The sequence below is a fragment of the Acanthaster planci genome, linkage group LG08, assembly GCF_054643075.1.
Source record: "Acanthaster planci isolate LZ-2023a linkage group LG08, COTS_SCS, whole genome shotgun sequence".
Lineage (NCBI taxonomy): Eukaryota > Metazoa > Echinodermata > Asteroidea > Valvatida > Acanthasteridae > Acanthaster > Acanthaster planci.
In genome coordinates, this window is record NC_141784.1 from 14750730 (window position 1) to 14766980 (window position 16251).

The window sequence follows — 16251 nt, forward strand, 5'->3', positions numbered from 1 at the left end:
GCTTTGGGCATTAAACTGGCAGTCATGGCAGTGAGCAATTTCGGCCTGGGTAAATAAGAAACAGTCGTCACATCTCAACGCCTGGTGCTCTATTTGCATAATGTGAGGTCAGGCTTTGGGAGTTACAAGCTTGACGCCTTGATGATTCGAGTTAGTCAACATCAATGTTCATGAACCGATAAGGTCCAAAATTGAGCTCAAATTTTTTTGAAAAATAGGAGGTAAGATTACATAGTGTAGAATTGATTCAGAAGTGGAGAGGGTATGGCATACATCGAGCACCTCCAATAGTTAAAATTCTTTCCTTTCAAAGCGCTTGAAAAAGTCAACAAAAATTCAGTATATCTGCATGTGGCTGTAGGGAGCACATCCTACCGTAGGCCACATTAATTGGGCTAACTATTTCCCATTTTCCCATCACATCGTAACTGTTCGTGTTGTTAAAGTGCAAAAAATGCGTAATTCACTTCAAGGTCGGTTCATGTCGAGGTAATCTTTCTGTCTGTGTATGGGTTGGGTGAGCATGGTCGGGTGAACGCCATGTTGAGCAGCTCCTGCCGATCTGTCAACGTTTTGAGAGTTTTTTTGCTGTTCTATCTGTACATTTTGGTTTTAGTGTACATGTAGTTAAATGTTTTTAACTGGCATTTCCTGCTTCCTACGTGCCAAGTTTGAATGTATAACTCATAATTGTTTCTGTGATATCAACTGGATTTTACTTCACCATTTTGCAAGTGTGGAGACTGTACGTATTCTTTCGTTTACATGAGCTCATAAAGCCATTTATCACATACCGCCATCTGTACTACCAAGAAGGTACAGGTAAGGATTACATAAAATGCAGTGAGTGTACTCCACTGAGCAGCTAAAATAGGCATGGAGTTGCCACAAGCTGTTTTTGGCGAGCTGTGAAGCAAATGGGAGCATACATGTATGTAATACTGATTTCCGTCTTCTGTTTGTCGGGCCGTCCGTCTGTCCATCCGTCTGAATAGTGACAATTGCTGTCAGAGCCAGACTGCTTTTTCACTGCCCATTCCAAGCAGGTGGAAAAGGTCTCAAACCAGGCAGGGGCACACAAAGCTCACACGGGTAAGGCCTTGTCCACAAGGTAGCTACTCTTCCACCTGATATGCTCAAAAGACAAAAGTCCTCAGGGTGAATTGAGAGAAGGCAAAAGGCTGATTTTATGTCTGCCTTGACTAGCAGTGTACCCTTTCCCACTCTAACTACCAAATTGATTGCACTGTCAAAATTTGTACACTGGACTGTGCGTAGATGTTTGTCTATCCGATCATTTACGGAGGTAAGCTCTGGGTACGAAATGTTATGAATCAGCCTAAAGGTGCCCGGCACCGATTTTGGTATTAGTCCTATGTGGGAGATTCTGAGATTAGGAATCGGTAGCTCTGAAAAGGGGCCCACCATGCGGCCTAGTTGAACCTCTTCAGACAGTTTCGCAAGAGCAATGGTAGTATTTTGAGGGATGGACCTACATGTACGTGTTGGGTTAGGGCATGTGAGTGTTCGCGTGATCCACTGAATCCTAACTTAAAACCTTCTCTAATTTTTTTTAACCACTACGGAGGCTATTCGCTGCTTCCGTATTTGGGTATGCCTCTTAGAGAGACAAAAGTACTGGTACGTTAATGGGAGTGAGAGCAAGACAATAGAGACATTTTTTTCCCTGTGGGGCATGAACCCGACAGTCTGGAAGACAAAGTATTAGAATTGTTAGCGTCACTGACTACATGATTTACCTTGTGCTTTGCAGGTAGCTCCCCCTCCCCCCCCCGTGTTCAGCTGAGAAATAGCTGGAACATTTATATGTGTGTTTGCATTGAGCATTGGAACATCCTGCGCAGTTGAATGCGAAGCATAAACCGCTTCCATGGGAGATGGAGTTGCCGCGAAAAAGGGCGAGGCCTTAACTGAGAGAGTTTTTCTTTCTCCCTTTTGGCCACTGAACCCCGAGTGAAATGACCAGGCTGTAGTAGGAAGAGCGCCCACAGTTCCCCATCGATACAAGCCAAGATCTCTGAGGATGGAGTTGCTGTTGCATGCAGAATTGCCCATCATATTGTAGCCAACCTTTCCCTGCAAAATGTGCTGCAGCAATCCTAATAATGTGCATGTACTTGAGAAATTCCAGAGCCCTCCCCCAATGTGCCCCAACAAATATTGATGGGAAAACCAAAAATGGATCTGTCCATCCCATGATGGAAGTGATTTGGGTTTTTTTCTTTGCATCTCGCGACAATGATTGCCTGGAGTTACTGAGGCGCAGTGTATAGCTCGCATTGGAAAGTGGACTATGGTGCTCCAGAAAAAAATCCAATTCAATGAACTCACTTTTTACAATTTTTCTCTTATGCTGGTGGGAACAGTAGCCCCAAGTGGATCACAGACTGAAATTAGAGGGCCTTTGTTATCCCAAGGGGAGACATAGTAGGCCTACCTAAAGAGACCCTTAAGTGGCCAAGGGTGTCTGATGAAGAAAGAATACGTGGTCACAAACCAGTGGTAGTACTGCTACTGGCCATGCTACCCAACTCACCGAGTGGGCGATGACTTTGTCCCGCTGTTGAACCATGATGACTCACGGTACTTGCTCCAATTGTTGCCTGGGGGTGGGCAGACACGGGCTCTGCAGACTGGATTGCCACCATGGGGGTTCTGAAAGTGAGTAGCGATCTGCCATTGTTGCCCGCCAGGCACATGTAGGTGAGCTCTGTTGTGGGTGGGAATACGCCCGTAGGCGCTGCCATCGGAGTGGTCGCATTTACGGTATTCCGTGCTGCTGTTGTGGTTGTGTACGCTGCACACATTTCGTTTCCTCCAAGTGGCAGGCTTGTCATGTTGGACATCACGTAGGACAACTGGCATGACTGGCTGAATCCGTTCCCCGGAGTATCGTCTCCTGTCTTACCTGCATTCATCTTGTTCGCTCTCCATTTTTTCCCATGGCCTTTCGGCATCCTAGATGGGCCTTTAGAGTTATTTATCAGGTTCACTGGTAGGTAAAAACCGTCTCTTTATGAACTGATCGGTACGGCTAGATTAATTTCGGTGGTGATAGAACTGGAAGAAAAAGTGTGGTTATTTTGCTCCCAATGAATTACGCGTGCTATGTACCCGAGTGTGATTGGGTAAGCCTATGTGTGCAACATTAAGAAGCAACTGCTGTTGGAATATCCAATACTTACTCACCCCGGACCCAAAGTTTGTTTACCAAAGACAAGCTCCGGGAAACTGTATTCCAGAACAGGGTGGACTTCATTTGTATAATTTGGATATCTCTTAACATAAGCTGTTATTTCATGAAAGAAATTCAAATTCATAAGAAGCAAAGAGCCATGGCAGCTTTACCATTTCAATTGTTACTTTACGAGAAGTGAAGAATAACCATAAACCACTAACACATCAGATCCATCGCAGGGGAAACTTACCTGTTGACGTCCATGCTATCGGGTTGGTTCAATACCTGTCATCGTGGGAAGGCAGTGGCCATTTTTGAATGACTCATTGAAGAATGTCGCGTCATCTTCAACAAGAGACTATGGAAATCTTAGTAGTATAAAAAAATGATAGCTACAAAGTTAACTGTTTTCTTATACTTTACGTGAGTACCTTAAACGCTCATTCTGTCTGTAACCTTCCACTTCACTTGGCTACTGACCTGAACAGAGACTATTCTGTTGTCTCTCTGTGATTTCTCCTTCTATCGAACCTGCCATACTTATAAATTCGTCCCTGTTCTACCCTAGGTGAGTTTGATGATACATTAGTCTTACTTTAATGCCTAAGTTGAAGTGTGTTTCCTTATCTAAAAGTTTAGACTGAGTCATCATAGGTCACGTTGCGTTTCTTAATTGCAGTCATGGTAATTTTGGCTGAGAATGTTTTCAAAGAGTAAAAGAATTTGTGCACATCTTAATTTAGGCCAAAGTTCACTTTAGAAGTTCTATCTGTTGACATCCGTTTAAGATTCTGTTGTTTCCAGATACAAACACTATTTCTTTTGCGATATGTTCCATGATTTGTCCAAACACTCTGACTTCATGCTCCCTGAACACTGAATGAATTTAACTTGCTGTACGATTTTCATTTGATTAGAAAGTTTATCATTCTTGACTAGTCTAAATTAAGTAAAACTTAATTCAGAAAGAATTGACTCCTAAGATTACTTGTATAGTGTTATTTTCCTTACATGATGAATTACTTTTAGGGTACATTGAATAATCGTATTCTCTTGACCAAAGTGAAGAAAGGAATATTTCCTCCTGTGCAAATTAAGTCTGTGAATTTGCAACATTTCTCTTTGTTTGATTACTTGATCTTGGCAAAGACATCACCAGAGTAAGCCTATTGAGCAGCACATGCATATGCTGTCAGACAGTGGGTGGCTTAGACCATAGCCACATGAATTTTGTTTTGAAACCTGACTTAGTCAAGGGGAAGGAGAGACTGTGCATTTGAACTCTGAATGAATTTGATTGGCCATGAAACAACTAGGCATTGAAGAATGGATAGTGAAGGTGACTCAATCCGTGTATGAGCATGCCCACTCTGCAATGAGGGTCAACAACATGTAGAGCCAAGAGTTTGATGTCAAAGTAGGAGTTCATCAATGCTCAGTCTTGAGCCCACTCCAATTCATCTGCGTGATGGAGGCACTATCCAGAGAATTCCGGCACGGCTGTCCGTGGGAGCTCCTCTACGCAGATGACCATGTGATCATGGCTGACACTGTAGAAGAGGTCATGTATCGGTTGTCAGTTTGGAAAACAAACCTGGAGTTGAAAGGACTGAAAGTCAACATGGGGAAGACCAAGGTACTGATCAGCTCCCATGACGCAAGAAGCCAACTTCGGCCAGTGAAGTGGCCATGTGGAGTCTGCTCCAAAGGAGTTGGCACTAACTCCACCTACTGCCATCACTGTAGCCTCTGGGTTCATAAGCGCAGCTTGGGAGTGAAGGGAAGGATTACGTCAGATCAAGACTTCAAGTGCCAGACCTGCCGTGGACCTGCTAATGTAGTGGCAACACCAGACAGCGTACAAGAGGTCATGCTTGAGGACCAACCCTTGGAGGTTGTTAAGACCTTCTGCTATCTTGGGGACATGGTTGGGCAATCTGGAGGCTGTCATGATGCCATAAGTGCCAGGGTGAGGCATTGCACTCAAGACTCGAGGATTTGTGTACAACGCAGCCGTGTGCAGCGTCTTGCTATATGCCAGCAAGACCTGGCCCTTGACCGTTGATAACACAACTAGACTCATCAGGAACGACAACAGTCAGATAGTATGGTCCGATGGATCTGTTCGGCCAGACTCACAGATAGACGGCCTACTAAGGAGCTCCAAGACCTGCTTGGCATACCAGGGATCCCAGAAGTCTGTAGAGGAAACTGGCTGCGCTGGTATGATCACCTACAACGGATGGACGCTTTACGCTGGCCCAGGAGGGTCCTAGACTACATGTATGAGGTAACTGGAACTCTACCTTCTTGTGGCTCAGCAGATAATATCTTGCATCTTTTCAGCCAGTTCTTTCAGGCCAAGATTCATACCATATGAATGAATTGTGCTAGAGCTGTGCATCATGAATCTGCAGAGGTTTGATCACATCAATGTACAGCTGTACATCCTTCTCGTCCGGAAAGTCAGCTGTCCCTTAAAACTGTTTCATTAACCCTAACAGTCCCAAATCCTCCAATTTCAATATGATTTTGCATACACCCTAGGGGGTAAAGGTTAATGCAGGTTGAGAAAATGGTGTGCCAATCACCTGTGAAATCTTGTGATCTTGATCCAATTCCAACCAACTTGTTGAAATCATGTCTCCCAGCTGTTGTCAATGTACATCCTACTCGTCCAGAAAGTCAGCTGATTCATGAGCATGGCTTGACTTGTCATTTTTATGCTGACGACACCAATGTCATTGAAAAATGCTGTACAGAAGTAAATGGTGGATGGCCTCCAACTACATGAAACTGAATACAGACAAGAATGAAATTCTTGTTATTGGCACGTCAACGAATCTGAAGAAAATTCCTGTCAGGTTGACGTTGAAAGTGGGGATCATCACATCACATCTTCCAAACAGCTGAAAAGATTACCAATACCTATGCATTATTTCCTAGTCCATTACTTCCATTTGCTAAATTTTTGATCACCAATAGTGCACCCCATTCACTGGCCCCAGCGAAGGCGTCGGTCATGTTCACCCTCTTTTTCGTAGCGCCATTACATTATGGAACGTGTGATTCCGGCTCCGAATTTTGGTTTTTTTTCCCTTCGCTAACGCATGTTTCGGTGTTGTTCCTTGATCACTTTGTTTGTTTATTTGTTCTGACTCTTGCGAATGGTAAGGTACTTCCTTCTTCATTTTATTTCTTGATATACTTTTTAGAGTTCGCCAGGTGGTGCTATTGCTTTTGGATAATATATTTTCGTTGCTTCAATATGTATTAAGTACGTGTGTTTATTTATTTTGCATGCTTGTGTATACTCTATGACTTGCCCCAGTTGTGGCATTCTTGTTTATAATTTGATTATTTATTTCAAAAGCAATTGTTTCGTTGTTCTCAGATACTTTGCTTGTTGATTTTTCGTATCAAATTATGGGGAGTCGTGTTGGCAAGGTAGTTGTTTCCTCGCCTTCCACCTCTGTAGTCCTGGGTTCGATTCCCGGCCCGGTCCACATGTGGATTGGGTTTTCAGTCCCGACCTGACTCTGTGGGTTTTACCCAGACTATTCCTCTGGGGTTTTCCTCCCACCTCTGAACTGTTACTGCTTCCTACTGTCTCCTCTTTACTGTTGTTGGTGAATGTGGGTCGTTTAGCAGCTGCCCAAGGTGCCCTTGTGTGCTATCGGTTCAACAATGTTTAAATGTGTTCATTGTTCCATGCTTAATGTCTTCATTGTACAGGGCATTTGAACATATCCACATGTATTTGAAATTTGTGCTTTATAAATGAATAAATTATTATTATTACATGTAATTATTATATCGCCAGGTATTTCCGCATTTCTGGTTTCTTGATATTTCTAATATTTGCTTGTCGATTTTCGTAATTGCTGGATATTTTGGTGTCTCTGGTTTTTCCAATTTCTCTCTGTGTATTCTGTGTATTACATGTAGATGATCAAGAACCTGAGGGAAGTTCGATTTTATCTTCACCCAGCTTTGAGATATTTGCCCACTTGCAGGCCAGGGATCACTTAATTAGTGAGGACAGTGGTGCGTTAGGTTTGGTCCTTGCTAAGCTTGGAAATAGGACAGTGCATGGTTAAGTATTCCTTCTCGTCAGCCAGTGCAGGGTACGGCTGTGCAATACCCTTATTTGCTCTAGTACTGTACTGTTGAGCATCGAGTGATATGTGCAAACTTGTAGCACTGGTACTGGTACGGTATCTGGTATCTCCAGTCTGATCCTGCTCCACTACTGCCTTCGTGAGTGATGTTGAGTCTGCCACTCAAGGGACTGCTCAGGGGACTCAAAACTCAGCATGCCGTAACAGACCTGGATGTGCTGACGGGTGTTACATAGAGCATAGCTCTCCCTGCGGGCCTTTATCAAGCTTGAAGCATCACCGGCCCCTACACTTCACTACTGCCTTTTGGAGCCATATGCAGGGCCACTCGGGCAGCTTAAAGCTCGGCACACCGTAACAGACCTCGGTGCTGTCGTAGCGCAGGGATTTCTCTGGTGTGTGAGTCTCACCCTACGGACCTCTTTGAGCATCGAGCAGTGTGTCTTCCCGCTTCTGCTCCTCCATGTTCGGAGGGCGTGCGAGTATGCCCCTTACACAGGCAGCTTGGGGTGTGACTCAGCACCTTGCAGTCAGCTTGGCTCTCCGGTATTGGTTTCGCTGTTACCTGTTGGGTTTTCTGGTGAGCATGTCTTACACTCCCCTATAGTGGGAGTGCATTCAAGTCATCCCTTACGTCGACTAATAGGGATGGGCCCTGGCGCATTACAGTGGTGATCTTCCGTGTGAGAGAACGCTGTACAGCCATTACTCACAGTTTCTTCACCCTAGTACAACGCTATACCTTGCACGTGGTTACTGCCAGGTCCTCACTGCTTGCAGTGGCCTTGGGAACTTCAACACCCCACCACCGAGTTTGACCAAGTGTGGCCCGCTCGACTTGTTGGGTTGCTTTTTACCTAGTGTGCCGTTATCCTTTGGGGTTGGTTGGCTTTCGGCAATGGCTTCTCACCCAACCACCATGACTAAAAAGACAGCGGCTATGGCCCGTTCTGGTTCTGGTTGAGATCTGTTAGCATCTGGGGCTGGGCCCGCTCCGGCCTTTCCAGCCCGTTCTTCCCGCGGGGACGCTGATTCCTTACGCCTACTCCGACGTCGCGGCTTTCGGCCTCCCTCTATTGCTGCTCCCCTTCCGAGAGTCTATGTGCCCGCTTGTCATTCTCCGGTTCCGGTTTAGCGGGACGACTTTCCGTCTCTTGCTTCCAACCAAGAGTCTCACTGAGTGCCCTATGCCTTCAGCCACTACCCTCAGCCGTTCTTTATTTGGGGCATTCTGGCATGGGAAGAGGCTACAAGCTACCGGGCTGCCCTCTGTCGTAGCCAATGTGGCCCCGGTTGACATAATACGCAGGCACGATGCAGACCACAACGCAGATAGCTGGTCAGTTTTGCTATTGAGGCCTCTGTACATTGTCTATCATTACGTCTATGCCTCAGCCAGCCGTTCTTTGGGTGCATTCAGTTGTGCAGTAGATGCTACTCTCCACCAGGCCACTCTACAATATACACTGTACATTGCCTTCTGCGGTGGCCTCCAGTTAATTCGACACTGAGTTACGTATACTCAGCATGAGCCGTGACTGAAAAAACTTTTATTACTACACTATGTATCAGCCTCCGACTGACGCTTGACTAGCTCTGGGGGCGCTGAGCTGGGAAACAGAGAAGTGCATTGTCCCGTTCGACTCCCCTTCATTCCCTGGGCTTTTCCGGTGATTACGATTTAGACTAGGTACAAGCAGCCTACTGGGTTTGACCTGGGGCCAGCAGACCCCTTATGACTTCCACATGCCTGATCCCTTTGGTACATGTATCTGAGACTTTGTCATCAGGGAACCTAGGTGTGAACTGGTCAACTACGAGCCACAGACTGAGTGTCCTCCCTTTTGGGCCCTATCCTGGTGGCTACGCCGTTCGTATTTGGTCCTACTATTGCTTTTCTCCAATCCACATCTGCATTTTAAGCGCCAAAATTCACAGAACTTTACACCATAGTGGATTCTAAGTGCTTTTTGTTTTCATACGTGAGATCTTTGAGTGTGGGCGTGTACAAAGTGCACATACAGTACGTTGCATTTGAAAGTTAACGCTGTGAAAAGGAATGGGAAAAAAAGCGAAAGGAATTTACATTCGCATTCACATTTTGCATTTTGACCACAACTTTTCCCCCCTGCGAATTCGCAGCGAATCGGATGCGAAAGGGTTGAACGACGTGCGAAAACAGTGCGAAAATGGTGTGAATCTTTTGTGAACATGGCATGAAACATTTGCGAAAACATTAAGAAAAAAACAGTGTGCGAAAACAGTGTGAAAATTTTGCGAAAGCGGTGCGAAAGGTTCCGAAAATCACGCGGAAACTTGCAAAAACGAGGCGCATTGTGCAGCGAAAATGCTCAACGCTTGCCACATGCGCACGACTATTATGCAGTGAAGAGTCCATTACGCAGGCTGCGCTGCGCTTGGGGCCGGCCGGGCCAACTCACCACGTTGAGTGTGCTGTTGTAGTCTCCTAGCGATTTCCTCGGCCGAGCCGTCCAGTCCATGCAGCGCGATCGCGGGGATGTGCTCACTACGGCGACCCGCGCTTGCGTGGCGCAGTTGTTTTCTTGGATTACAATAGATAAACACTCGTCAATGTCAGAGAATAAATGTTTAAAAAGTTGTCTGGATGTTGAGTGATTATTATAAATGGGAGTCCCCAAGTTATGAAGCACATACAGTAAAATGTGTGTATTACAATAAACTTAACTTGCTCTGCTGTGGCGAAATGGGTTATTTGCCCACTTTTTATTTATTTTCGTGGTGTAGTTTGGCTCACAAAAAATCAACAATGAAATACTACATGCAGTATTTTGTTTCCGAAAGGTTTCTTACAATTGAGGAATAAAATAACTGCTTAAATTGTACGTGTATTTTCATGTAGCAAATCTCGTCTTATTGCCGATTGTGTTGGTGTGACATATCGGGTCAGTTTTCACTTGGGTTTCTGATGACATGTTACTTTCTGTGGTCACATGGTTATTGGAAAAAGTCAGCGATTGGACTATCCATGAATGGGCATGCAGTAGCAGTCAGGATGTGGTGGTAGGTGTAGATGCAGTGTGTGCTTCACTATGCGGTGCGGCATGCACGAGGCCCCGTGGCAGTTTTTGAAGAGATTTGGTAATTTTTTTTTATCGGCGTCACGAAAACGTCGAGATAACTGGATACAAGGCATTTATTCCAAAATCACGGTACATACATTTGCCAATACATGTAAACGTAACTTACATACGTGACAACATGTGGATACATGATCATGTTTAAACGCTTATAACTTATAATATAAAACATGTTAGAGAGCACTGTAACAGCAATCTACTGTAATTCAGCTGTTCGGTGTTCAGTGCTTGTCTCCAACCTCCACCATAGCCAGCTTTGATTTCTCCTGTCGCATTGTATTGTGCTCAAAACCGAGAAACATACTGCGTTGAAATTTTAATGCTGTCTTCCTCAAGTAATCTGAATATTCCTGAGAATTGAAGAACTTTTCTCTCAGACAGATTTTCCTCCACTTTCCATATTCAGAGATGCTCATGTTTGAAACCACAGAGAACAAAAACTTCCTAATGTCCGCATGTACATGCACAAATACTACTAAATGAAGAAAGCTTGCAAAATTATTTCCCCACTACCAGAAAAAATCTGTGAAAATCTTTTCCCACTTGTGGGAAAATCTGTGAAAATCTTTTCCCACTTGTGGGAAAATCTGTGAAAATCTTTTCCCACTTGTGGGAAATCTGTGAAAATCATTTTCCACTTGTGGGAAAATCTGTGAAAATGTTTTCCCATTTGTGGGAAAAAGCATGAAAATCTTTTCCCACTTTGGTTAAAATCTGTGAAAATATTTTCCCACTTGTGTGAAAAGGTGTGAAAATATTTTCCCACTTTTGGCACACTTTTTCACAATTTGTGAAATGAAAAGGAATTCCCTGGGAAGAGAAAAAATGTGAACAAATTTTCCCATTTTGGTGTTAACTTTCAATTGCAATGTGCTTGACTATCACTGTTACGAGGTCTGACAAGAGTGGGTCTACCGTTGACCGCATCTTTGAATGAGTGTCCCTCAGGTTCTCTCTTCCAATCACGCCAGCATGATCGATGTGAAGAGGTATGCTCAGCAGGGTTTTGTTTAATTTTCAAATATATACTTCTTTTCATCGAACCGGGAATAAGTTGGAATATTGGAGTTGTTTATATTCCCACTGGAGTTATGGTCCCCAATGTGGAGATTTTATAGGTCGAACAGGCAGGACAAACATTTGTGACCAATATTTTTGTTATTCCTCAGGGACGCTCCACTTAGGAGCAAGCTTCAATCTCATTGCCAGGATGCATGCGCTCAGACTTTGATTCCCCGTGCATGTGGTAAAACGGCTGAAGTTCCTTCAATACAGGAACGTCCACGGCCATTGTATATTTAAGACAAGACTTACTTTTTCATTCTCCAGTAATGCTTCACCATCATTCACATGTACTGGAGCTGTCACTAAACCCAACTTCCACCCAACTCAACTAGTCTTCTGGCAATGACTTCTCGCTCGATGAAGATAAACTTTTCTCCAGTGTCTGACCCTTTTCATTGTTCATAGCTTATCGGAGTACCTTCCTTTACGACTTGAAAGCATTTTCCCTGTTGTCCAGCTTTCACTGCAGTCTTACTTGGGGTACAAAAGATATGTCACCTTGTTCTAGATATTCATGAAGTTTTCATGTCTATCCACATCTACTCATAAGACTTTGCTCAGGAATATGTGTGGTGAACTTCCCATGTGAAAGGGTTGATATTTAATTCCATTTCTAGACAGGAATACCTGTTTCTAACTTATCTCTGGTCTCAAAGGTTTGTGGATCAGTTCTGGTCCTCCTTCCCTCGCCAGTCGTTTACGCACCAGTCAAATCCCGCTTTCCCTCTTCATCAATCTCCACAGGCAGCGCTTGGGAGATAGACCAGAGGGAATGTCGACACTGTCCCCATTCCCATTGGTCTGACACTTCTGATTACATTGCAGGTGCCTTTGCAGATGCCCACATTCACGGCACTTTCTTCAGTAGTAAGGTTCCAGGAGACATTTCCTCATTCAAATGAATACCTTTGTCTGCACATTCAGCAACCCACTTGCAGTCATGTCTGCCCTTCATTCAACCTGGGTCTTTATTGAATTCCAATCTGTGTTGCTACAGGTAATTGTTACGTGTTACATGGGTTCTTGTCGCAGCAACTTGGCCCCTGTCAAGTTCAACCCAAGCTTCGTTGGGGTATTGTTTACTTTCCACTCCAATCTTTCCACAGGAATTCCAGTTTCCTAATTCTACAATTCTTGTCCGTTTACATTTTCCGATCCAACTATGCTCCTCTCATGCCCTTTGCCTGGGCCTTTATCCCATAAGCATATCTTCAGCCCAACGATGAACATAAATTTGCTTATCCTGTAAACCTTTAGTCTGGCCGTCACTGTACATGTCTGTGCGAAGGTACAATTCTTTGAGTTTAGACAGCAGTATTTTCTTTCTTGTTCCCTTTATTCAACTGACCTGGAAAAATTTTGGTGCATGTCCAAACGTCAACCGTTTCACATACAAAAGGTCCGTAGCTTATATATAGGCATCCCCCGTGGCCATGTGTGTTTGTTGCCATATTGTTTCGATACAAAGGAATTGCTAGTTTTGATTTTGTAACCTTATCTCTTTTGAAACTCTTTTGGAATCTGGTTTACGATTTCAAGAATTAGTCAATTCCGTTTCCGTAAATTCGATTCCACTTGTATGCACAACCCGAAACTATGACAAGATATCAATTAGAATTTTGGCCAATTTAAAAACAGAAACTCTAAAAGTCCTTTTGACTAAACAGACATTAACTCTAACCTTCCCCAACCACACAGAATTAAACAGTAGTAAAGTGTTTAATTCTGTGGGAATAGGTCTGGTAGGCCCATAACAGCTGGCTTTTGCATTGGATTTGGCATACCTCAGAAAAACGAAGTCCAACTGCCTCTGTGCACAAAGTCCCATGTGGGTGCTTAACTTTGTGTGAATGGGGAAGGTTAGAGCCAGCAACCCTTGGGGGTTGGGTTAAATGCAAGAGTTTATGCAACTTTTGAGTAGGAAAAAAATATGTGGAATCACACGTAGTAACTGACCAAGCACCCTGTAATTTTTTCAATTTTTTGGGATCCTGTGATTTTTTACAAACCGTTCATATGGAATGTACTTGGAATTTCCAACCAAAATAAAAATATTTTGTGCCTGTGATGTGACACTATCTCAAATTACCCACTCTTCATCTTATAAGAATTTCCCAACACACCCTTTGCCTCCATAAGACCTTTTGGGGACATGTTTTCTGGTCGTTCATTATAGACTTATCCCCTTTGAATAAAAATACTATTTAACTACAATTAATGTATTTTCCACCCAATTCACTATCCTTTCTCTGTCGCATAAATTCGTCCGTCTGGTTAGAATTATATTATGTCTAGATTCTGTTTATGTTCTAATTCAAAGACACTATGTACAAATATCCAGTCCTTCATACATGTAATGAAAAAGTTTGAAAAATGCCAAACAGCTCTGTGTTTGTTACCTGACAAACACAGGTCTCTTTGTTCATGTTTTTGTCTGCCATTATACATGTAGCATGTTACATTTCAAATACGCTTACAACTTTTTGTCTTTGCTCATTGTGAAATTTCACAGTGAGTAGTGCTGGCCTTATTAACTTGGCCACACATGAACAAATGCAGACATGGTGTTTCCAAACTGGCCAGCTTTCATCAACGGCCATATACAATATGCGCAAACATTCACGGGCTTTTCACCTAAACTTGAAATTATTTTGAGAAGAACCGTAACAAGGAAACACTAAAACATGCAGGAGGTTGTGGAGGTGGCATTACAAAATGGGGCTAGCACGTGAAAAGATATGACAGTGAGGGTGCAGGACGGATACTAGATATACATTACACTAGGTGGTGTGCTGCTTGTTCCCCATTTCTCCCATGCTATACACCTTCTGGCTGTGCACTGTTTGAAAATAACCCCCAAATCTGCACATTTGTTTCTCACCACTTAAAAGTGGGAGGGGTTAGAGATTAATTGACCCATCCTTCCTACTCAATCCCCCCACCCTGCATTCACACCCTTGTAAAATGTTTCTACCTTTAACATGGGAAATTTGTTTCCCAAAGGAGAAAGAAGTCCTGACATGTACTGTATTGCTTTTTTTTGGGTAGGAATGGTTGATTATGATGAAACTAGAAGTTCAAGAAGTAGGGAAAAAACAGATCAGCTCCCACATGAAGATAAAGACAGACTTAAAAAAAAAGAAAAGAAAGAAAAAAGATTGAGGAAAGATGACTCCACCAAGAAGGATCAAGGGCAGGAAACAAGAAGACAATTTGAGGTAAGGAATACGTCCCTTTTCATGAGTTTGTGGCAAGTCACCAATCACTGGTTTTTTTCACATTATTTACTGCCGTTTCATGTATACATGTCTTGATGTAATGGTAGGGGCCAATAATTTAGTCTTATGAGCTATGTTCAGACATCATTTTAGCTAAAATGGTAACATGTAAAAAAGTTTTTCTCACAACTGGAGTCGGTTAAAAAATTAAGACCTACCACACATTCAGACAAAGTCTGACAGTGTTGCCCACAACACATATCGTTTCCATTCTACAATGGAAGACATTTGTGTCATATTAGGCTCACGTGTAACTGAATATATACTAAAACAAAAATTAACAGGATTCTTGTCATCGACCAATTTTAACAAGTTTTAGAATCCTATTTTCCAGGCTGGATCATTAAAAATGTCTTCATCTGTCTAAAAATTGTCATTGAGGGCAGTATGTGAATTGGCCAAAATCATATTGTGATAGATGGAGTAGTTCTGGCAGGGTATTTTGAATTGCTCTGTGTTACTTGGCCCATACAGTAATCATGCACGGTATGAAGGCATACATGTATATGACTGGCAGGGGCCTGTCTCAGCTCAAGTGGACGTCCGTCCGGCCCAGCTACAGCTATGGTCAGTGGCAGCAGAAATTTTGTGGGAGATAAAATGGGTTGCACATGACTGATGTCACAATATGCCCAAAACCTGTGTAGTTGGTAGTGGCTGCCTCTCACTGATCATGGATAGCCAGATACAAGTTTCTTCACATAATAATGTCAGACAACTCGACTGTTTACCTATACTTGAGACAACTTGACCATTGAGACGACTTGAGCCATGTGACAGCTTGATCATTTACCAAGTCAACTGTTAAGACAATTTAACCATTCAAGGTTTGAACAGGACGAGGTTTTGTACATTTAACACAGGTTGTAGATCATATGTTTGGGCAAATTTGCTTTTGTCGTTACATTGCAACTCGACTCACAGCATGGCATGCATAGGGACCCAATGACACAGTACACGTATGCATGAAACTGGTGGTTGATGCGTCGGTCACACTAAGCAGTGCAGTGGGTGGTTGCGACGGCAATGCGGCACGGCATATACGGTAGCATTATGCACAGTCTGTTGTGCACAAGTGACTCAGCTGTACCGTTGATCGGTTGCTAGTCTGCCGGTAAGGGACAGTAGATCTGTCCCCAAGTCCTTTCTCTTTTTTTCAATTTAAAGAAAAGGTGCAGACAATGTGACTGTAAAGCACAAAGGCACTCATTACAAGTCAACCTGTCCTGGTGGTCAACTCTTCTGTCCATTTTAGGCACAGTTGAGTTGTCCCACTGGTCAAGTTGTCTCAGTGGTTGAGTCTTCTGAGTCTAGTTGACAAATGGTTGAGTTATCCGAGCCCCCTTTACATTACCTTCACAATTTTCACTTTGTGAGTTCCATCTCACATTGCATGTTCATTTACATATATGTACGTACATGTACATGTATGTGTATTAAGTTCAGTGGAGTTCAAAGATTGTGACTAC

At 43.4% G+C, this 16251-nt stretch overlaps 1 protein-coding gene across 4 annotated transcripts in view; it reads left to right on the forward strand.

The window, feature by feature from the left end:
• The window catches only part of wdr60 (WD repeat domain 60), a 270009-nt gene that overhangs the window by 26593 nt on the left and 227165 nt on the right, over positions 1-16251 (forward strand). For all 4 annotated transcript variants that reach the window (XM_087140251.1, XM_087140254.1, XM_087140252.1 and 1 more), the window contains one exon: positions 14553-14722. In XM_087140251.1, coding sequence (XP_086996377.1) covers positions 14553-14722 — 170 coding nt within the window. The remainder of the gene's footprint in view (positions 1-14552; positions 14723-16251) is intronic.